This window comes from Larimichthys crocea, chromosome III (assembly GCF_000972845.2).
Source record: "Larimichthys crocea isolate SSNF chromosome III, L_crocea_2.0, whole genome shotgun sequence".
Classification (NCBI taxonomy): domain Eukaryota; kingdom Metazoa; phylum Chordata; class Actinopteri; family Sciaenidae; genus Larimichthys; species Larimichthys crocea.
This window is the reverse complement of record NC_040013.1, coordinates 15443438-15466730: the sequence shown is the minus strand read 5'-3', so window position 1 is coordinate 15466730 and position 23293 is coordinate 15443438. Positions and strand designations below refer to the sequence as shown.

At 39.7% G+C, this 23293-nt stretch overlaps 1 protein-coding gene across 3 annotated transcripts in view; it reads right to left on the bottom strand.

Moving 5' to 3' along the window:
- The window catches only part of LOC104929806 (Kv channel-interacting protein 2), an 87773-nt gene that overhangs the window by 12570 nt on the left and 51910 nt on the right, over positions 1 to 23293 (bottom strand). Inside the window, exon 1 of one of the 3 annotated variants that reach the window (XM_010744447.3) lies at positions 7640 to 8174. The exons of the other annotated variants lie outside the window; for them this stretch is intronic. Within the exon in view, the coding sequence (XP_010742749.2) occupies positions 7640 to 7745 (106 nt within the window). The 5' untranslated portion in view covers positions 7746 to 8174. Of the gene's footprint in view, positions 1 to 7639; positions 8175 to 23293 lie in introns of those variants that run through there. 3 annotated transcript variants of the gene reach the window in all.

Below are 23293 nucleotides of genomic sequence, written 5' to 3'. Positions count from 1 at the left end.
TCACATGACAGCCGTCATATCAGTGCTAATCAGATATGAGCTCTAGCTGCGCCGTCTGTGTCCAACAGAGTGAAAATGTTGCTCCAATTTCTTGGAAATTGTGAGCCCGTGTGATATAATTAGCAGTGGTGAGCGTGCAAACAGCTTCCAGAAAAAAAGTTCCTCAGATGCTTCTTCCTTCTTGACCTCTACACGTCACCTCAGAAAGTCTTACAAGAGCAGTGAATTTCCTTCAAGGCGAGAAATCACAGGTGAATCAAAGGATCTTAATTTAGCCTAAACTGTTTACGCCCGGCGTACACGAGGAAACGACATCTGTAATCCATCCCACGAGATGTTTTGATCTCGATATGATGATGGAGGTTCACCTGAATGCTAATCTACAGTGCTGTCACTATCACACACACAGGCATGCACGCACACACACCCAGATTGTAATGAAATGTTACATTAATCAGTCTTAGTTGATTAGTCTCTGTGAGCCATATTTTGCCTGAAGCCAGACACACAGAGTAATTGAAATACCTCCATATTTAGACGTCTACCTGAGCAATTATTCCTCTCAAAACTGATTAAAATGTCTAAGAGAGAGGGGAGGGGAGCATGTGTGTGTGTGTGTGTGTGTGTGTGTGTGCATGTGTGTGTGAATGCGTGCAGCGATGAAGACACAGAGGAGGTCATTGACAAATGGTGCTCAAAATTGGGTAGTGTGTTTCCAATTAGATAAGTGAAAGCAGAGATCCATTTGCATAGATCATTAGCTGTTGAGGATATTTTTAATACTGCGATGTGGGACAAAAACAGATTCATTCTACTGAGTCCTTTCAGCATAAACTACAGAGAGCTGCTAATGAACATGTTTTCTTTAGAAAATGCACACAATCCAACGAGACAGAAGGATCAAAGACATTTTGTCTTTTGAGGAAACAAGACAAACTGGATTTCGTATGAACAGCATCTATACTGCAATTTAGATAAATAGTTGCTTTTCAGGAATATACAGTAAAATTAACCATAGACCCAAACAGAATATCATTTCTTTTTTCCATTATAAATGATTAAATATAAGATTTTTCTTTTATTTTCTCAATGACATGTAGTGCATTTATAAACTACTGAGGCTAAACAGGAGGCTGAAAACCTCTGACAACACATAGCAGTAATTAACTTTTGCACCTGAAGAGGGCAGTGCAGTGTAAGACATTTAGTAAGCAGCCCTGTGTTCAACACTGACGATCACCTCAAGTTATTCTCCCTTTCTCTCTTTGTTATTGTCCTTCATTTAAATTCTGCACCAGAGACCAGACTAACCGTGGGAGGGTAATGAAAGATCACAAGCCATTAACAATTTACACACACACACGCAAGCGCGCACACACACACACACACACACACACACACACACACAGGCACACACACACACACACACACACAAACACTGAAAGGGAAAGAAGAACACTCATGTTTGCCATTATGATAGTGTTTCAGCTGAAAACTATACCAAAGAGTATTAAAGCTAAAATACTTTAATGCCTATAACCTTCTTTTCTGGCATACGACTGCGTTTATGCTTTTTAAAATGCATCCTGTTTTTTTTGAGTGGTGTCAAGTAGTCAATTGAAATTGGGTTTGTATCGCTCACAACAACCCTCTAAACTTATTTCCATCAAATCATAAACACTCTGCTCTGCTGTTTCCTGCCAGGAGCCAAATCAGGTAAACATCCTGAATGGGTCGATACTACAGGGGAAAAAAACAGAAAACTTTCTAGCAGCTAACAGGGGTTGAATCTCGGCTCTCTGCAGGTTTAGTTTCAGCTGTTGAAAGATTTGTTTCTAAAAAGACCACTGCAACAAATCTTAAGGGAAAATTACCGACATAACAATTGTATTACAGAGCAATCTAACGCCCCTTTCCAGCCAAACAAAGCATTACTATATTGGAACAATATGTAGAGCAAAATTCAACCAGCTGGCAGCAGTGCACAGAAGAGTTATCCTAAATGTTTACTGGGATGTAGCCATGAATGAGAATCAAATTGGCAGTGAAATCAATGGCAGAATGACAGCAGCCTGTAGCCCTCCTTTGTTGTTGTAAAAACAGGGTGAATAATAGCACTGTCTGCCCAACATAAATGTTTTATCCTAGTGAAGTCTGCTGCAAGGCTTGTGTGCGTGATCGGGAGAGAGCGTAAAAAATAAAAAGGATCAAAAATGAGAGACATTATGTCAATTGGCAGCAGAATGTGAGTAATTTATAACATCTTTATTTTTAATCAATCATCAAATGCCTTTGTACGAACATCAGAGCTAGTGTAGGCACTAACATGCATTTTGGGACACCAGCACACAGAAAGTCATGATGCAAACATAGTAAAACATTTCCAAACCCTGGTTTTTAAAATTGTTTCAGAAAAATAATAATTGTACTACAATGAGTGAAATGTTAAAGAGGAGTATCACTTCAGGGTTGGTAAAGGTGGGGCTAATTACTGCTGGATAACGAAACAGTGAAGTACCTGAAAATTGTACAGTACTTGAGTAGATGTATTTTCTGCCACCGGTGCAATATCTATATGCATTGCAATAGCCTTTAGATATTGGGGCTTCCAACAACACATGACACTATTTTAACCCATTGTGTACTTTGCTAGGCAATGTTGCTGCTTTAATCCCACTACAGCTATGGGCCATGGACTGTTACTTGGTCTCATGCCTTTAAATTGCTGGAACATTTTACACAGACAGTCAAAGTGTGGCATTTTAAAAACTGCCGGAACATGTATGGATTAAACCGCATATGGGAAAAGGTCTTCAGACACAACGCTAAGCTATGTTAATGCAAATCTTCCAAACTCTAAGTTAACGGGGGATCTTTTCAAGGACAGATGTGTTTGTGTGTATGTGCGTGAATTCATTAGTCTATTCTCAATGTTATCATCATTCTGCAGATGTGTCAGAAGAAGAGCAGCGGAACGTCAACAACTTCTGTTCTTTTATCCACTGAGCACCTGCCATACGAATACAACTCTCATACACATACACAAACAGACAGACACACACACCAACACACACACACACGACTGCTATAATCAAATTGAGGGGAAGGAGAACCAGAGGAAAAAAGATGACAGACAGCGACAGAGAAGGGGGGAGAGAGACAAATAGAGAAAGAGAGTGAAGCGGGGAGAGAGGGATGGCGAAGGATAGAGAGAGTTGTGTATTAAATATCCTCTGTCTGATCCTTCTGCGTCCCAGGCTCTCATCTTCTAGCTGGCTAGCCATCAGAGGGGCATGGAGGGAACAAGCCTCAGACAAGGACAACAAGGACAGCCTCCTCCACACTCTGTAATTTTATTACTGTTTATAAAGTCTGTCACAAGCAGGATACTTGTTGTTCGAACTGCCACAGTATCTATACAGCTGCCCTTGTTTCAACTTTCCCCAACAGAGTAGAATCATGACTTTTCTGGTAACTGAAAAACATTGGACAATTTATTTTTTGTGAAAATCATTAGAATCAGATGACATTTTTTATTTGGTGTAAAGTCGAGGCACTGCTATAGGATATCATCACATTTGACAGCTATAATGACCTCAGACCCCTGAAGTGTGTGCGAAGCAATGCAGCTGAAGGCTAAATGGGCAAACACACACACACACACACACACACACACACTGCATTCCCCATTAGTGTGCCTATCTATTGAAGGGCAATTACAATGAGGGTGTGTGTGTCTGTGTGTGTATGTGTGTTGGACACAAATGGGTCCTCTGCTGACCGCTGAAGCAATTTACCTGCACTTATACCCCTCCCTCATACTGCCTTATTCCGTCACACACACACACAGAGACACACACACACAGTGCTGATCATAGCAAAATAACAGAAGAAAAATGATTTTCTGAGCTTTATTGCATTATGTGCTGTCTAATGACAGCAAAACGAAGATGCACACACACATACAGAGGAAGAGAGATCAGAAATATCAGAAAATTATGTATTTTGTGTTTAGGGCACTTTTAGTCTCATTTAGTGCTAATCCATCATCTTAGTGCACAACTCTTCAAGTTGTGCTGAGTTTAACATGAGTTATGATGTTTAATATGTATAGTGTTTACCTTGTTCATCATTTTGGCGTGTCAGCATGATACATGTTGTATCAAATGTGCTAAGTAGTACTAAAACAAAGTATTATAGAATGTCAATAGTTTTGCATGTATTTGGTCATAAACCAAAAGTTTTGGACAAATTAAAACTCTGACCTGATGATGACAGGGGAACCAAACTTATTAAAATGTTATTATTTTCACAGCTATCCATCCGATAGTTGTTCAGAATTCAAGATAACCAAATGGTGACACAAATTCACTAAAGTCAATACAATTAAACCCCTAAGGATTAAAACTTTCACTAAATAAGTTAAAACATGACCTGCTTGTGGTGCAACAGGAACATTATAATTCATTGTCTAGGGACCTTGAATATCTGCCATCCATCCAATAGTTATTTTAGTCTGGACTAAGGTAGTGAATCAACTGACACTGACATCCACAGAGCCATGTTGCTAGTGAGGCTAAAAAAAATATATTAGTTGTGTCAAATAAACTGAAGTTTCTAAACATATAATTTCTGTGTGACAAACATAAAACAGTCTATGCTCTACATATCCTAATGGAGTAATGACTTCAGTGTTTTTACAATCAAAGAGCTGCACAGATGAAGAAGCTGTAGAGAGATGTACTGAAAACATATATTAAAAGTTTGTGGCAGCTGTCTCGTCAAAAATATGGAGGAAAAAAACAGCATAATTTGAGAATAGTCTGTATAAATCGATGCAATATCTTGCAATATCTTGGCGTCCAGATCCCTGGTCCTCCACAGCGCTCTAAATCAAATGATCTTTCACACTGTTTCTCTACTGTGTGCCACCTGAATGACAAGAATCATAGACACACATCAAATTCCCAGTGAACTGATGTGAAGCAAATAGAGGGAGCAAAGTAAAATATCACTGTGAAAAGTAAAGGATTAGATTCTGCAGGCAGGTTTGACAGATGGCTCACATCCCACTGCTAAATCAGGCACGAGTTAATATGAAGGCAATGAGAGACAGAACAGTATCAAAGGCCTTTCAAAGTGATGAAGCAGCACTGGAATATGCCCCTGACATCCAGGACCTCACCATCTCAGTGCCAATGCAATTTATATTAAAATTAAAGGCTGAAAGAGATTGTAGCGCATATGGCAAGATGCCACAACTTTCATGCCAGTGAGTGACCAGGAGCACACTGCAGCACACACAGCAGTCCCTAATTACTTACATATATCCACTGAGAGAAAGCAGTAAGTAAATCTCAGTTACAGGAACAGGTCGGAGGACATAAACTAGTGTATTTATTACTGGCAAACGGTAATAAATACACAACATCTCCAGTGTAATGATTTTTTTTTTGTGTAGCTGATGCGTCAAGGAAGAGATGAGTCCAAGATCTGAAGTTTAATGCACTTTAAAACAAGCTTGGATTCATGATTCATGTAAAGGTTACATCCTATATTATGTAGAAAAAAACATTATAACACTCAAGTAAGTTAAAGTGATTTTAGAGGGAGAGAAAGGTGGATGTTGTAGAAACTCGTTTTATCGGGCCTGCTGCCATCCAGCTCAGGCCAGAACATCCCATCGTACGACTCTTCAATTTCCACCTCATAAACTTCTAAAGAACGCACTCCAGCCATTAGCCATTAGCTTTAAATCAGAGCGTTGTAAACTTCCAGACCAGACTGTATGCACCTCTTCACACACAGCGAGCTCTTTCTTTTTCTCCCACTTTCTATGGAGAACACACAATTATGTGCATGCCGTGTGTGCGTGTATATGTGTGTTTCATCAGCAGAAGGTCAGCAACACAGCTCATTAAAGTAATGGGAGTCTCGCGGTCTCTTTATTTTACTGGTCTCGGTCTGTCTCACCAGAAAATGACTCAGTACGAGTCTGGAAGAAGAGAGGGAGAGCATTTCAACCACAATTAATATCTTAACTGTTGTTTTTTTGTTTCTCTTCCAAAGCTGGCCAACTTTTTCAGTTCCCTGTTATTTATGAAAGTAAAGGGGGGGGATTACTACACTGAAAGCACACACAGCCACTGTGCATCAGTTCAGAGCCCTCCAGTGAGCACATGATTCTGCTGATAGCCTGAGTAATACAGTTGTTCTGCTATATGGACTAAGTTCTTCCATTAAAGAGAAAATTCATCAGCTTAAGTACTCACAAGGGAGTTGGCACACACACAGGCACTTTCTACGTCTACCATTTACCATAAAAAAACGGTTGAAATAGGCTGAATGATGCTCAGGGTATAATAAGAGTAAAAATGGAGACTGTGTGTTTGTTTCATGCATGTGTATACAGAGCGCTGTAGGTTTCCCAGAGGGAGCTTGTTCGAGATGACGAGGCTGCTGGCACACCTTGACTACTGGGCACAGTCCAGCAGGTGCATCAGGGATTGAGGTTGTCTCTTTTAGTGTAGCATCCAGAAAAATCTACCAGAGCAAATCGTTACACCATGTAGTGTTTTCCCCTAAACTGCATGTCTGCCCTGTACATAGTGAGTCAAAATGAGAGTAGAAGAGTGTATTCTTGTCATGAGAAGGAAACTTAAAACCCTGTCATGGTGCCACTGTTGCCAGACGCCCAAAGTGTACAGGACATCCTGGGAAATAAGCAGAGAGAAACAAAAAAACACAAAGGAGATAAGAATCCCATCTTTTCTGTTGTCACTAAGAGAGAAGAGATAAGCGAGTGTGAACAAGGTAAAGTAGATTGGACAGGGGGGGACAAAACACAAGGCATCCAGATAAGACAGGTCACACAAGGTCTTGGTGCATGTTGACAGGTCCTGGTGGTGAGCCAAAGCAGGACAGGGACCTTTTCAGTCAACCCTTCATTCACAGGTAGGTGCTATTTGAAATACTATAAGAGGATCGTTCAGTAAATGCTTCACTTTGTTAAACTATAATTAAACATGACATCTGTGAACTAACCTTCTAATTGAAAATCTGGTTGACTATTGATTTACCACAACTTAATGAGGGCTTCTATAACGCGCTGCCCCTTTTACATAGTTAATTAAGTGAATAATGTTTGTCAAATCACATTAGTCCATCTTGACCACAAAACATGTCGACCTATGATCTTCAGCAAAGAAAATGAGCCATATTGTCTCTCTTGAAACAGTTCCATGCAAAGGCTATGGGCTAATGAGTGTACTGAGAGCAAGGCTGACATTCCCTCAGTGAGGCAAGTGCCTCTACACAGCACTCAGACCCACTCTGTCCATAGTGTTATCGATTAAAGGGTAAAAGCACACACCCCAGGGGCAGAGTGAGGCCTCACACACAGCTAAAGTTACCGTGTGTGTGAGAGAGAGGGAGGGAGAGAGTGTTGCATGGCCCACTGTTGCACTGGTAACCCAAACCCTCAGACAGGACTGCAGCCCATTCAGGACCAGAGGGAATGAGCACTGCAGATGAAAGTTCCAGTTTTTGCAGACATACATACACACACACCGCCTTTAAAATCTGTGAACTTATTGTGAACCAATTATTAAACCAACAAATCTCTGATAAAATCCATTACCTTCCCCTCCAACAGGCTCGAACATCCCAAACTGCTCCAGGACTTTGATGAAGAGACCCATGACCACTAGTACAGCAATCATCTCCAAGCCATCCAGACTCAACATCTTGGGAGACCACTGTCTGTCATTGCCCAGCACTGCTCCACCGAGCCAGGCCAGGTCAGGCTGGGACCGAGTCCGGCCACCAACACAAGACCCGTGTGATTGTACCCAACCTGAGCAGATTGTCCCACTTTATCCCAGCTGAGTCGTCCTCTGACTAATTCCTCACTTTTATCCACTTTTATCCAAATCTAATGTTGCAAAATAACTGATGATGATGATTCAAAAAATTCAGTCAACACCTCTTATCCCCTGTTGGAGGCCATACTTCTGGAGCTACAGGCTGCAACACAGAGTGTCCAGACTGTCACAACACCAGGGCTAAAGTTGAAAAAGGTTTGTATTTCTTTTCCTCTCCTCTCTCTTTCTTCTCCCGGGCACCCCGTCGAGTGATGGAAACTTAGGATGTGCTGCGCCTGCTAGTCCTTTGGCAGTGGTTGTCAGGAAGCGAGTGTTGTGAGGGGGAAAGAGGGAGTGAGTGAGAGAGAGGCAGCAGATGAAGAGAGGGGGAGAGGATGAGTGGGAGATGGCATAGAAAATGAGACAGGGAGAAAGCCTAAGCAAAAGGATAGATGGGGGGGGGGGGGAGGGAGTGGGCTGGACACACACACACAGTGAGACAGGGATTGTTTGGGGGGGGTTGAGGTATGCCTTGCTTCTCCAGTGACATTACCTCCATTGATTTGCCTAATGTGGTTTCCTTGGTAACTGGAAGACAGCGTTTAAAGCCAGATTTAACTAATGAAAAAAATATATATTTATGTTCATGTGAATTCAAATGCCATCTCCAATATGTGTTTTCACTCTATGGAGATCGTTGCATCTGTTTTGCCGCCCGTATGTCTGACGGGTTGCAATGTCTCATTAACTTTTTAAAATTAGTTTCTATCAGAACTCGATGTGCAAAAGATTTTTGGCTTTAATATAGAAAATGTAATATTTAGAGACAAATATCAAAGATAAGAGAGCTAAATGTAACAATTTCAGTTCCTTATAGTAGCTGTTGATGCTGTTATCGCTCCTGGCAGACTGTCAAACGTGACTTAATACATACAGTCAAAGCAGGAAAACTATCCCACTCAAGTAGGATACTGTTACTTGACTTGAATATCATATTGCATATCAGTTATATTGCAAGCATAATACATAAGTAGCTCATTTAAAAGCAATTTTGTCAAATAGTTAGATGTATTTAGTCACCATCCTGACTTTCACTACAGTATAACCCGGTGCCTCATTATTAATTTATTGATGTATGGAGTGGTGGACTCCATACATCAGACTCTATTGAAAAATAAGTTTTATACTTCATACTTATTCTGCAGACAATTGGCTGTTCACCATTCATTCACGTTCATTATGTTTGCCTATGTAGTGTTTCACATATAGTGGACATAAAGTGGCTCTAGAGCCATGACAAACACAAAGGGGGACGCGGGTTGAAGGCCAAAATTAAAGTAATTTATTGTAAAGAACTCAACAACACAAACAACTTTTACCAAAACCAAAAACCCATGAGGCAGCCCAGAGAGGTAAGTGGAGCCTGCCAGAGAGAGAGACAGAGCCAAGAAAGAAAGACAAGTTGGGTGGAGCTTTATACTCTTCCCAACTCCCAGGTGTTTCCACCTACAATCAGCTGGGCATGGACACACACATTCAAATTTCCCAGGGAACCGTCACACAGTGTTAAAAAGTATCTCGTGAAATTACTAGTTTTAAAAAGAACGCAAGATGCTGAAGGTATTTCATTCCAGAAATATAAGTATACTTTTTAATTAGTAACTTCTTATCTTGTGTAAATATTTTCTCCTTACAGTTCTAGCCAACTAGTCAGCTGTTGTAAGTCAGTGAGGCTGAGGCTTTCAACTCATACCTGGTTTATACGTTTCATAATGCTTCTTCGAGCAGAACCACATTCACCTGCACATCCAATACACACATACATGAGAGTGGTTTGGTCATTTCCTGTGTCAAACATGCTTAGTATCATCTGTCAGCCATCAGGTGAGGTTGAGATACTTAAAGCATCAACAAGGATCAGTGCAGGCTGCTACTCTTAGCCACCATCCAGTGTTCTGCCCCTCCCAGCACGACTCCCAATGAGGGTATCACTTCGCCTTGTGCTACAAAAATAACAAAAATGGAAAAAAGCTGTGATGTTCCCTCTTTGTCTTATTCCCCCACTGTGTCTCCCTTTCTGCCTCTTTCTTTGGATGGAGGAAAGGTTGAGAGAGCCAAGACAGCGGGGGTTTGACAAATGTGCTGTGTCTGCATCCACTTCTGCTGTTGTTTCTTTGTTGACATTCCTTCTCCTGCATTTTCAACTGGGCTACAGCAGCATGCCTCATTACGGAGATGTCTGTCACATAAACAGTATCACCCGGGATCACTATAATACTCACACACACACACACACACACACACAAGTCAGGCAAGGTGACAGGAAACCTAATCTTATGTAATGTCACTCGGCTCATACATGGTGTGAAAGCGAACAAACACTACGCCACAGCAGACTCATTTCTCCTCACTCTATGGCAGTAATGTATACTGGCTGTATTGAAGCTGAGCTCCGATTGCAGACATCGCAAATGTAAACAGAGAAATATCGAACAACACACACTCACAAACGAGACAGAAAGAGAGGTAGAGAACGAGAAATCTGAGCCTGACTTGTTGGTTAGAAATGATTTCTCTGCCCACTTATTTATTGAGGAGTTGTCATTTGTGGGTAGAAACAGAGAGGAGGAAGGAAAGAAGAAGCAAGGCAGGTTGTTGGATGAGACATGGTGGCAGGGGAGAGTAATGAGAAATAAGGGAAGATAGACAGAAACAGAACATGAAGGAACAAAGGAAGGACAAAGTGTAGAGCCAGAGCGACTAAGGTCAGATCCCTTTGTGTAGCGATCTGCAAAGCACAGAGCAAAGAGGCATCTATTCTTTATTACCCTCTTGCATCGCTCCCCTCCTGGAGGATTTTTCACCTCATTCTGGCTGTCACGATAGAAAATTGGACCTGCAGATGTGTCCTCTACTCTATCGCTATTCTCTTTCCCTACTTCCTCCTCTATTCTTCATCAAATTAGAAAAACAAGAAGCACATATAATACTTGTTTCAGGGTCAAAGGCAAGACTAACTGACTTTAATTTCATTAAAAAAAAACAAAAAAAACAATTGTCTGAATCTGAAAGTTCAAATAAGTTCAAAAACTCAGTGCAACAGGTCTGTATATCATCTAACTCAGAGTTCTCCTCCAACATCTGAGAGCAAATACTTTCTGACATATTCTCTCTGTAGGTACAGCTAATGAGCAGACACACTTTTCACTTCAACCTTTTCCCCTTGACAGTGCTGCAGGACATTATTGCCTCGAATTGCCTTCCAGACAACACAGCATTTCAATCTTTAGAGAGTCTGTAGCGAGGTGCCGTACTGACATATACAAGTACCATATGTAATTTATCCGGATGGTTCTTGAAAACTCAAATACCTTTATGTGCATTTTAACTGGAAAATATTTGTGTTCTTTTGTGTGATGTGAGACAGATACCGTAGTATTCTGATGTTTTTTGAGTTGTATTTATTGTCAGTGATATTTCTCTGACGTCTTCCTTGGCAAGATCTTTTGGAGGGGAGAGGAAAAAAAACAAAAAAAAACGTTAATTTTAGATGTGTGTCCTGAAAATACTGTTTCGGTATGTTCTGTAGCACTTATGGGGGTGAGCACAAATTTTGTGCGCACAAGTTTTCTTTTGTTAAGAAAAAAAGTTTGTTGTAAAGGTAAAGGGAGGGTAGTTTGTCAGGCTTTTTTTTTTCTAACACAAGGTTTATATTTGTGTCAGCCTTTTCTTGTGAAATGCATTACATTAAAAAAGGAATATAGCAATTACACAAAAATATGACTTTTCATGACATACAAGATTGTTTTGTAATATGCCAAACACAATAAAAGCAGCATGCAGTATATATCAGAGCTTGTTTTCCTCGCCACAATAAAACTAGTACTCTGAAATCCTACACATCTCATATTCAAAAAATCATTAGTCATTAAAACAACATTCTGTAACTTTTCTACCATAAAATAGCAGTTTTATAATAATTTTGATGCTACAATGACGTGTAACCAGTTCAATGGTGTCTCTCATTCTCACTGTACATCTGTTCTTGCACTATACTTTGTGCTCTGAGTACAACCACCCGCAACAAGTACATAGTGCTTTAGGACACTGAGTCACACACAAACCAACTATTTTACTGATTCTGGTGAGTTGCTGAGTTTCCTGAGGGAAGAGGAGATCTTGGCCTGACTTTAGCTGTTGGCGAAAGCTTCATGAAAGAAAAGGCTTTAAGACAGATGCGGAGCTGAGCTTCTTACTGTTGGATTAGTAAGTAATATTAGCTGACTGCTATGTCTTATGTTGTTGCACTTGCTTGATGCTTGGTTGTTAGTAAAGTTGTCAACTTGCTAGTTTTTGATTATAAGTACTGCAATCATAACAAATACACTTGCACAGCTGCTCTCCATATATGTACAGTTTTATATATTGCATTCTAAACCTGGGGGCAACATCAGCATCATGTTAGTCCCAGTAGAAGTTATATTATTTTGAAATACTGAGGGCAGGATGTTTTTCAGTAATGGGGAGGGCCCAAATAAATTATTAATAACAATGAGGAAGACCTTGCTTTTTCAACAAGTAAAATATAGATAATCCTTCTCCCCAACCAGATCATTTTCACACAGTCCCTTAAATATACGGTGCCTGAAATTGCTCTCTTGACTGCTGAGACATACCAGACAGATGGCGTCGTTTAAAAGCAACAAATCTTCCTACACACAAACCTTTGCTCTGTCTTGTGTGTCTGATATGACCTATAATAAAAGACAATCAGAGTCACTCAGCTCTAAATACAAAACAGAAATTACCTTCCTCTCTCTTTCCCCTCAGGCTCCTATTGATTTTTCCAAATTTCCTCTGTTGCTAAATATACGGTAAGAGATGCTTTAGGCAGTGAGCATTGAAGGGAAGCTAGTCAACTGATAGGTACCAAACTGTGGAGAGTGTTGTTCACATTTCTGTTGATAGGTTCAAGGATTTTATGATAAACTGAAGTGAACGGCTTTATTGACTCACATGTACCGTTTATATTTCAAATTTAAGGCCTCAGGGGAATGTTATGAATCAGTGATCTGACATTTGAGCTTCATCACATCATCTCAGATAGACAGATTGTGACTTGAAGCAGCGGGAAAAGGATTTATGACAGATTTCTGGCCTGCAGCGATTTAGTACATAAAAATGCATTTTTCACAGGGATGAAGGTCGAAACTACATGACAGTTAATCTGCTATAGCTGCATCTCGCTGTATCGATCTCTGCATGTTACATACTCTAATCCTCAGAATGTGCTAATTGAAGAACATGGATATTGATCTCAGCTTCAATAAGGCTTGGCCGGCCATGCTTAAGAGAGAGCAACTCCCAAATACACACACACACGAGCACAGATTTACAGGCACACACTGCAAATGCTTTCTCAGAACAGAGGGGTGCGTGAGAAAATGATTCACACTCACTCCCCAGAAGTCACATGTAGCAATTACACCTGATGCTATGGCATCATGAGAGGGCTCGAATGAACACACAGAATACGTTTGAAATGGGTAATAAGGCGGATGTCTGGCCAAACATGTCGTCTTTAGTCTCCGCATCACACTGTGAGCTGAGCCACAAATGTGATCAATACAGATTTAATACAATGATAGAAGAAACGGTTACACTGGGAAACTAAAGGAGGTGGCACTTGAATTCTGGGTCAGCTACACTGGGACATCTAGTGGGCACAAAGGGCAAAGATCAGACACAGGAGCACCAAATAAAACTCTGAACGCAGAAGTATTGTTGCACTTTCCCCCCCAATTCAAACCATTTAATTCATTATACATTCACATTTTAATAGGCATTGACTGATAGACACTTCCCTACACAAGCAAACTACAAGAGGATATCTAACTCCAACTAGTACTTTCTGATGCATTATGCTTCGCTTGTCTCCTATAACTCATTTTACACTTGAATATACACTCTTGCATTGTTGTCACTCACTTGTCTCCTCTTGGTAATATTCTATATTAATGTTATGACCATGTACTAAAAGAGGCAACTAAAAATACTAAAATCCTGCTTTGAGAAAGTGCCACTCACCTCTTTTCTGAAGTAGCCAGTAAGACAGTAGGAATATCAACACGAGTGCATAATAACCTCCAATGTTCTCGTCATCATCTATCAAGAACAACATACCCAGCACAGGTGAGGGATCACGATCACTGCTCAGCATGTGTGTGCGTTATGAGAACACTATATTCAGAGATGATCAGTGACACAGTCGGGTTAGCCTTCCCTCTGTGGGCGTAATCACACACGTAAGTTTGTGCTTGTACTTAAACACAATTTTGAGGTACTTGTACTTGAGTATGTCCATGTAAAGCTACTTTACTCCACCTTACTATGCTAATATAATAAATATACTGTATATAATAATACATAATCCAGGCAACAAATAAACAATGATGTTTTAAATTGGATAAACATAAAACATCATCATCAAACATCAGTTTACTACCTGCAGTATAAGCCCTACTTTTACCAGCTGCAACCCTAAATTAATGTACATATTAATGCCGTTAGTGACTATAATTTATTAGAAATATACATTATTCTGAAATGGGCTATTATGTTTGTGTACTTATGTACTTTTAGTAAGTCAACTTTTGAATGCCTGACTTTTACTTTTACATAACAATATTTCTACAATCTGGAATTGCTTTTTTCTCTAGTAAAAGACCTGTTTACTTCTTCCACCACCACTGAACTACACCCTGAACAAACACATCACACATCATCATGCAACAGCTGTTTTGATAAGGCCTGTGTTGTTTTCCCACCCATGATCTAGCTACTATTGTAAAGGTTTACAAAAAAACAGCCCACTATGAATTAACTATTCAACCAGTCTCAATGAGGCCCTTTATGTCAGTAATTTTTGTATAGTTTGTGTTCTGACAATATGTCTTATAAACTAGCATTGTTGCATTAGGTTATGCCACATGACAAAATATAATACACGTTGAACAGCAACATGGGTGGGCAAGCATACAAACAATGTGGGCAGCTACAGTAAATGGCAACACAGCTGTTTAGATACACAGAGATAAGAAAGGAAATTTCCAATTTTTTTCACTCTGCACACACGCACGAAAGTACCAAAACAGTCTTGTATGCAGGGTTTGAAATAAACAATGTATTATTTATACCGCGAATCAAATGCAGAGTGATTGAACTTTGAATTTCACAGTGCCGGCGAGCAGGTGCTGGATGGCTAGAAATCTGCTGGGAGAGAAGAAAGAGAATAGGAAAGAAGGTTTGTGAGGGAAGAAAGACAGACCAACAGACTGTAAGAGAGGAAAGAGAATTACAAAAAAAATAATACAAGCGTGAGTCTGAATTGGAGGAAAAATGAAGAAGTTGAGGATGGATTAGGAAAACTCAGGCTGCAGACATGAATCACAAAACAGAAGTGTACTGAAAAACACCTCTTATTAACAGACGCTCACTAGTGACTGAACATTGTGCAACTTCAAACAGCGTCCACTAGAGGTCAGTGTAGATTAGTAAGTATTTAAAGTATTTCAAAGTATTTCAAACACACCCATGCACACGCTCTGCCTCTGGATTTCTTTTCCACACATGCTGTACATACAGTTGCTTTCACACACTGACTTGCAGTGGTTCTGATAGATGCTCCTATATAGCCTGTTTTTTTATGTGACTTTCACATACTCCTTTTTGGGGTCAGTTTTGAGTTGGTGCCAAGTCTGTACCACCAACTCATCAGCAGAAAGTCCTTAATCGAACGTTTGAGAGAGCACCATGAAAAGCCTGGCACATGGCCGGGTTCTCAAGTGAAGAGTCACAGGTTCAATTTGCATGACAGGTGAAAGTCCTTGAGCAGTACGCTGACCTGACATGGCTGACCTGTTACAGCAGTAGAGCAAAATGTCCGACTTCAAACTTTGAAATGCATGCACGCAGAATACGAACTACTAATAACAGCATGTGCTACATCTTCTCGGAAACCATCTGCCAACTGAATTCATCACTGATCGTTTTGACTGACTCATACTACTCTAGTTAAGGACAAATACTGTTGCTAGGCTCATAGCCCATCCGTTTATTTGTCTCAGTGTCTCAGACAACAGGACAATGACAATGAGCATGTGGAACTGCTGCTGCTACACACTGATTCAGCAGCTAATCAAAAAGCAGAGAATGATCCAACCTATACTGAAGGACAAATCTGAGTGTACTGCACACACAAATCCCTGCAAAGTCACAGAGGGTATATAGCACATGATTGATGAACAAACATAAAAAGGTCTTTAGGCACACAAGCATGATGATATCAGTAATCTATAGCAGCGCATGCCAATATGTGCAACCAGTTGTTTACATTAGGGAATGAGATATGATTGTGAGCAGTACAGAAAGATTGGAGATGCTATTAAAATGGCTAATTCATTTTTAATGAATTAGGGTACTACAGTAAATGGGAGAGGAGAGGAGAGGAGAGGAGAGGAGGAAGGAGTGAAAGCTGTGATTGTCTCTGACAGCCAGGCAAAGTCAAATGCTCTATTGTGTTAAACCTGTCAACTGTCACCAGAAAGAGAGCAAGCGAGAGTGTAGTAGACTGACAGAGGGAGACAGAGAGAGAGAGAGAGCGAGGCTGTCGTCATGGACACGACACATAGCATCAATTCCCCAGGTTTGAATGCACACAAAGCCGCACACACACCTTCCCCATCTATTTTCACTCAGCTCCGTGTATTGGTAAAAAACGATTCCCATCTCATCTATTATATGTTGGCCAGTGAACATATTGATCCAGCATACATAACACAAACATTCAAACACACACATATATAGCACAGCATACGCTTCACCACACACAGTTAAGTTTCTGCATTGCAGTCTCTCTCATATTAACAGATCTTGTGGACATGACAAACGTCATTATCATGGCTGTGCAAGCTACGCCGCCCATTAGTATTCTCTCCAGCACGCACACAAACACACACAGAAACACATGCACGCACACAGAGTGGGGTCATTTCATAGAAGAGTTGCATATGCTTCCCAGACGATAATTGCTTATAATACTTTCCTGCCTCTCTCCCATCTTTGAAGTAAATATACTGTAGTCTGAAGAGATTTCTATTTCTGGGCTGGATAAATCAATCCTCGCCTGCAGGAACATGATCAGACATAATCATGATCAGCGAATGTTTTCTAGCTTTCTCATTATCTTTACTATTGACCTCATTCTTTGTCCTCTAATGTGACCCATTGGCTGTCCTCTCTGTGCATTGCTGTACTGTAGCTAATAAAACTATCATAGTTTAGGCTAGTTCCTCCAGGCATGAAGAGTTGGTTCATTCAAATTACATGAAACACACTGTAGGTGCATAGAATTTAGTTTGTGATGATCAAAGCATTGAAAAATGACATTTAATGATTTCTCACAGCGTGACGTATAAACAGTGTCTCCATTACTTTGAAAAAATACTGTAACTCCTATAAAATGTTGACAGCGAGCTGTGTGGATTACCCAGACTAACAAGGACAGTGATTATGCAAGATGTTGAATTTTTTTTAAAGCATTTTCAATAGAACAAATGCTTTTGCATTCTTTGTATGTGTAACTGAAGTCAAATATCTCAAAACCTCTGCAAATAAAACCAGACTGAAGCTAAAAAAAAATCACTCATCCACAGCTCTCTGTATAGACAGAGAGTTTACTCTATAGTGAGGAGAGATTTTGGACACTTTGTGTCATTTTGCATCATCACTGACTGATGTTGAGATACCTGTTACAGTAACAATAAGTTTTACATCTACAAAATGTAGTGTTCATGCCACGGACTCTTAAATGGATGAAGTGGAATTTTTAGGGCGCTTTAAGTATCACTTTATTAAAATGGAGGTGATTCCAGACTTTTATTTTACTCTTTTTATGCTTACCTTTTATGACTATGTATATGTTAATAGGAATAACTAATGTATTGTACTTCAACAGGGGGCTAAATCTGACTGGTTTCACATGGTTTCTGTCCAGAATAAGGGGCAGTGTAACTAATTTAACAGTTTTAATATTTCTACAACATTTTGCTCTAAACTCTAAACACCATCATTTTTTAAAACGTTTTATTTCATACTGTTTTCAATTTTATATTTGCCTTCAGTAAAAACTTGAAAAGCCAACTCCTGTCTTCAATCTTTGTTCGAAAAACAGTAGTCACGTATGTCTCACAAGCTTTGCAAGGAACAATGAATGTGACAGATTTACACTTAGCTGACACAGAATGAGTGAACCTTAACTAAAATCCTCAAAGCACATGAGTACAAAAATTTGAGATTCCTGGAAAAACACACACACACACACCTGATAAAAATGACTTTAGAGTGTCATGTGCTTCTTTTTCACAAAGGCAGGCAGGAACACAGGTCATGATGTGTCACATAGTGTGGAGTGGGCCTCCACAGCTATAAATAGCACTGAGAGGAATCAGGTTTGGAGAACCGGAGGTGGGAACTGATGAGATCACACATACCCCTGTATGTGTGTGTGTGTGTGTGTGTGTGTGTGTGTGTGTGTGTGAGCGTGCATACATGCATGCACACAAAAGGCTTGAATCCGAGGAAAAGGAGTCAGACTGACATCATGCAGACTCTGAGACAGACAAGCTGACAAAACAGCGGGAAGGCAGCAGAACAGAGAGTGGGAACAGACTGAAAACACCACTACGACTATGAGTGGGGGGGTGTGAAGTGGCATCAAGGTGACAACCTGGTGAAAAAGCTAACTGTGGTGATGATGAGCTGGATGATGACAAGATGGTGAACCTGGTTATTAATTATTAGTTGTGATGTGAATGATGACGACAGGGGACAAAAATAAACCAAAGATGTAACGGCACACTTGTATGTGTAGTACGGGGGTGCGTGAAGTGTTGAAGTAATATTCATGTGTGCTCTGAACATGCAGCCTTTCAAGGACATCACAGTATTAATAACATGAAACCCAAACACTTGTGTATAATAGATCAGTCTTGTGGTGTGTATTCTGTTTTCCATATGAATAGGATTTGAATATGTTTGACTTTCTCCAAGGACATGGATTGTTTATGGAAAACAGTCAAATGACGACACTCAGGATGGAGAAGATGGAGTGTATTCCTGAGTAACATGTCAGACACTCATACAAACTAATACATTGCTTGATGATCAAGAGTGCTAAGATGGAACAAGTTGCTTATTTTTAATGTTTTAAAGAAGCCAATCACTGCTCCATTATGCCCTTTTTGTGCCCTTTTGTTGTTTGTGCAAATAAAATAATTAACTTTTATCCACTGATCTGAAATAGTTCCTACATGAAACACCCGCACATGATGACCTTTGTAGATTTGTCATATTTTCATTTTCTTTCAAAAGTATGACATAATCATCACAGAGACTTTTGTTTTGAATGATAGTCTTTGTGAAAGTTTTGCTCTCATTTGCGTACAAAACAACACATCAAATAAGGTTTTAAATGCCTGTTCCCTGCCATCATTTTTAGTGTGTGTGTGTGTGTGTGTGTGTGTGTGTGCACTGTAAGTGACTTAAGTGGTACAAAGTCTTTGAATGCCTCCTCATCTTGTCTGCTTGTATGTTGAACTCTCTGTTCCCCAAACTATAAGACATATCACTCACAACTGTGACACACAGACAACCACCCACAGGCATGGTTACACACACAGACACACACGAACACGTTACCAAGAGCACACACGCTGATTGACAGACGTCAAGTTGATGCACAGCGAAAAGATGACAGACGAGTGCCGCTCGAGATATTGACAAGCAAGTGACATATTTACAGTAGTAGAGAGACGATGAGCGACAGTGACAAAGTCTCAGAGCAGGAAAAGATATGTTTATTCATCTATTTAGTCATTTATTTAATAAATTCTGTTGTTTTTTAAGTTTGTTTTGCACCTTTTTTTATCCAAAAAGGTTAAGGTTGCTTAGTGTTGTATTAATAACCACCATGTTTATTGATATAAGTGACAAAATAAAGTCTTCCCTTTTATCTAAGTTAGAATTTGCTAGTGTGTGTAACACTTTGCAAGAACCCTGGTTTATTAAACATGCTTTACACTAAATGCAAATGTACTCTGACGTGTCATTGTGTTTCAAGTTTGGTATGTTTGTGTAGAAAAAACTATACTAAATATGAATATCTATTTTTATCTTTGTCACCTCCTTCAGCTTCCTCCATTTCCCCTGGTTTAGGTTTCTTCCTGCGTGACTTTACTTCCTTTTCTCTCTTCATGTATCACACACTCTTATCAACAATCCTCACCTCCATCAATATCTCCTTCTCACTCTCTATTTCCCCCTCATTTCCTCTCTCTCACCCTCTTCTCGCTCCCTCTCTGACATGCTGACTAGAGGTCAATGGCGTAGTCTCTCAAGGTCGTCCCTGTCTGAGGTCTCACATCCTCATGCCTGGATGGCTGAGTGAAACAGACAGCTCCGTCCCAGTTGGGGACCATCAGACTTTTAGTGACTGTGACCACCGGCCTCCCTGGTGGATAGACCCGATGTGCAGCCTTTCTTTGTTCACATCTACCGCTGTCCGTTACAAAAAGTGTGACATGGAGAGAAAGAGGGAGGAAAATAAAGGAGTGACTGGAAGAATGATGGAATACTTTTTTTTAAAAATGTTCCTTTAAATGAGTCAAACAATACTAATAGACACCTAGAAATGTTGTTTTTTTTTGTCAACTTCCAGGTGCATTGAAGTGTGGTTTGTTCATGGTAAGAAAAAACATGGCCCAATCATGACAAAACAGAAGATTATTATTAGATTATGGCAAGCTTGTCAGATGCTTAACTTGTTTTGTCTTTTCTTTTCATTGTGAATATAAAACCCAAATGATGGAGTGTTGTTTTTCTAATACAAACATCTACACTCTTTGTTAGAGCTGACACAATAACATGAGTGATCATTTGAATATTCTTTTTAAGCAAAAAGAAAAGAAATAGAAAGAAAATTAATTTGAAGATCCATGACGATTGTTAGATGTTATATGAGACACAGGGCACTTGTGATGGATAAGTATAAGTAAAAGTACTTACACTATATTAATCAGTACCAAAATTATTTTTTTAGATTGTAACTTAAGTATTTTTAAAATAAACAACATGATCCAGTTGCCTTACTCAAATCACTTCAGCACCATTTTCAGCCCATTATGTGCTCTTCACAAGTAAAAGAATGGTAACATTACATTTCCAGAATATGAATATTCGCTCTGTTTCTCATTCAAGCCTGTGTTTCCTCCTCCACTGTGATCGCCAGCCTGCTCCAGCAGATTTGCAGGTCAGAGATCATCCATTTTCATCTTTGACAGAGTGGATGTGCCCGGTCAGCCAATAGAAATACTGCTGCGCTGTGTTTGGAAATGGATAATGTCACAGTCTGTCTCTCTGTGCCTCCTTTCCAGCCACATTCCCTATTCCCTAGCTCCTTTCGTTGCCAGTTTCCATCTGACTGTCTCACCAACTTACACACTTCATCACGTGCATATTTAACAAGGCCTATTCCACTCACTCTCTGCCAGATTGTCAGAATAGTCTGTTTGTGCTTTTGCTTGTGGATCACCAGAACTGAACCTGACCCTGTCTCAGACCCTGTGACTACCTGCCTGCCTGTCTATATTTGTATCTGTATCTGTACCTGCCTACCTGGATAACTATCTTTTTTTTACCTGCCTGTGAGACAATTAATTCCTTCACTTTTACTTCACGAAAGCTGTAAAAACCTAATTAAGTTAAAGTAAATCATTTAAGTGTGTGCTGGTTAATTTTGATGAAAAACTTCCTTTCATTTCCTTTTCTTTCTTTGCATATCTCTGCTTAATCTGCACATGTAATTTAGCATCTTAGAGATTGTTGTTGTATTATAATCTTCTGTATAATGCACGTACAGGAAACAACAACAACAAAAGAAAAGTACAACTTGTGTTTCTGTCAAACAAAAGTACAACTTTTTGTCTATACCTGTGTTGATTTCTATCTTTTGCCCTTGACTGAGTCAAGTTTCCCATCCAGACTATTAAAATGACTGAACTGAAGTGACTTCAGCAATAAATCACTGATCCTGTCTTCAAGCTTCATCTGCATTTGGATCCCTTTCCTGCTGCCTCATCTGGTGTGACAGATAAGTTATTATTCCAGCTTGTTTCTTCACTATTTTTAGTACATTATCACACTACCAGACCACCACTCTAATCAATATTTATTTAGTACCTCATCATAGCCACGAACCCCTTTCCTGGGGTTTAGTTGAATGGAAACATAATGTGAACATACCATTTTATAGCATGAGAGAACATAAATAACACATTGCCCTTAACTAGTTACATGATCAGACTTTTATTACACTATGCATGGTGTGCGACACGATTCTATAATAATCTGTTCACAGCACACTAAGGCAGCAAAAAAACACATAATTTACCATCAAGAAAGCTTTGCGTTGAAAGTAAAGAGTCAGGTGCACACATTGTGCTCACATCCATACAGCAGCAGGGGTGTAACTGATCCCTGAGGCATTTAATAGCTATAGTTAGCTTAGATTTATTCACTGCTCTGATAGCTATAGTTAGCAGTAAATTTATCCACCTGCCAAGGGAACTTGTCAACGAAGGATGGAAAATACACTTCCATTGAGTTACTTAGCCTTTAATGACTGAGGGACTGGCTGGAAAGAGCTGATTAGAAAATTAATTATTTATCAAAATACTACTAAAAATTTCCCCTGAAAACTGAAAAATTGAGGACAAGTCATTAAGGTGTAAATTGAACGTTCTGAATTTCAAATCAGGGCTATAAGTCTTCACGTATGAGTGCATATGTGGGTGTGTATGTGTGCGTGGTGGGGTCTTTTCACTGCATGTACAGTATGTTGAGTTAATAATATGCGTGTGTGTGTGTGTGAGTTACTTGGGCAATGATGTAACAGCTCTTGGAGAGCATGCCTCTGTGTATACAAATATGCCACGTGAGCAAAACGTGCAGCTGTAGTACTATTATTATTTTTGGCCTACGTATTGTACAGTACATTAACTTTATTTATGTGTTTTACTTTTATTATGCACGATTAGCATATGCTGCATTCTTGTTTCTCGATTGCCTCTGTGAGTTTGATACACATCATAATGGATCATTTATAGTAATAGACATTACAGCCTATTAACTACAAAAAAGAAAGTGCATACTCTGCAAGTTTTGAATATGAAAAAGCCAATCACAGCAACACAATGTGACTGCTTAATACATGGAAACTTTCCATTAAGACTACTTGATAAGCTGAAGGTTAAAGGAACAGATAGAGGACAATGAGCACGCTGTGACTGAAGGCGTATTTCAGCACGTTGGACAGA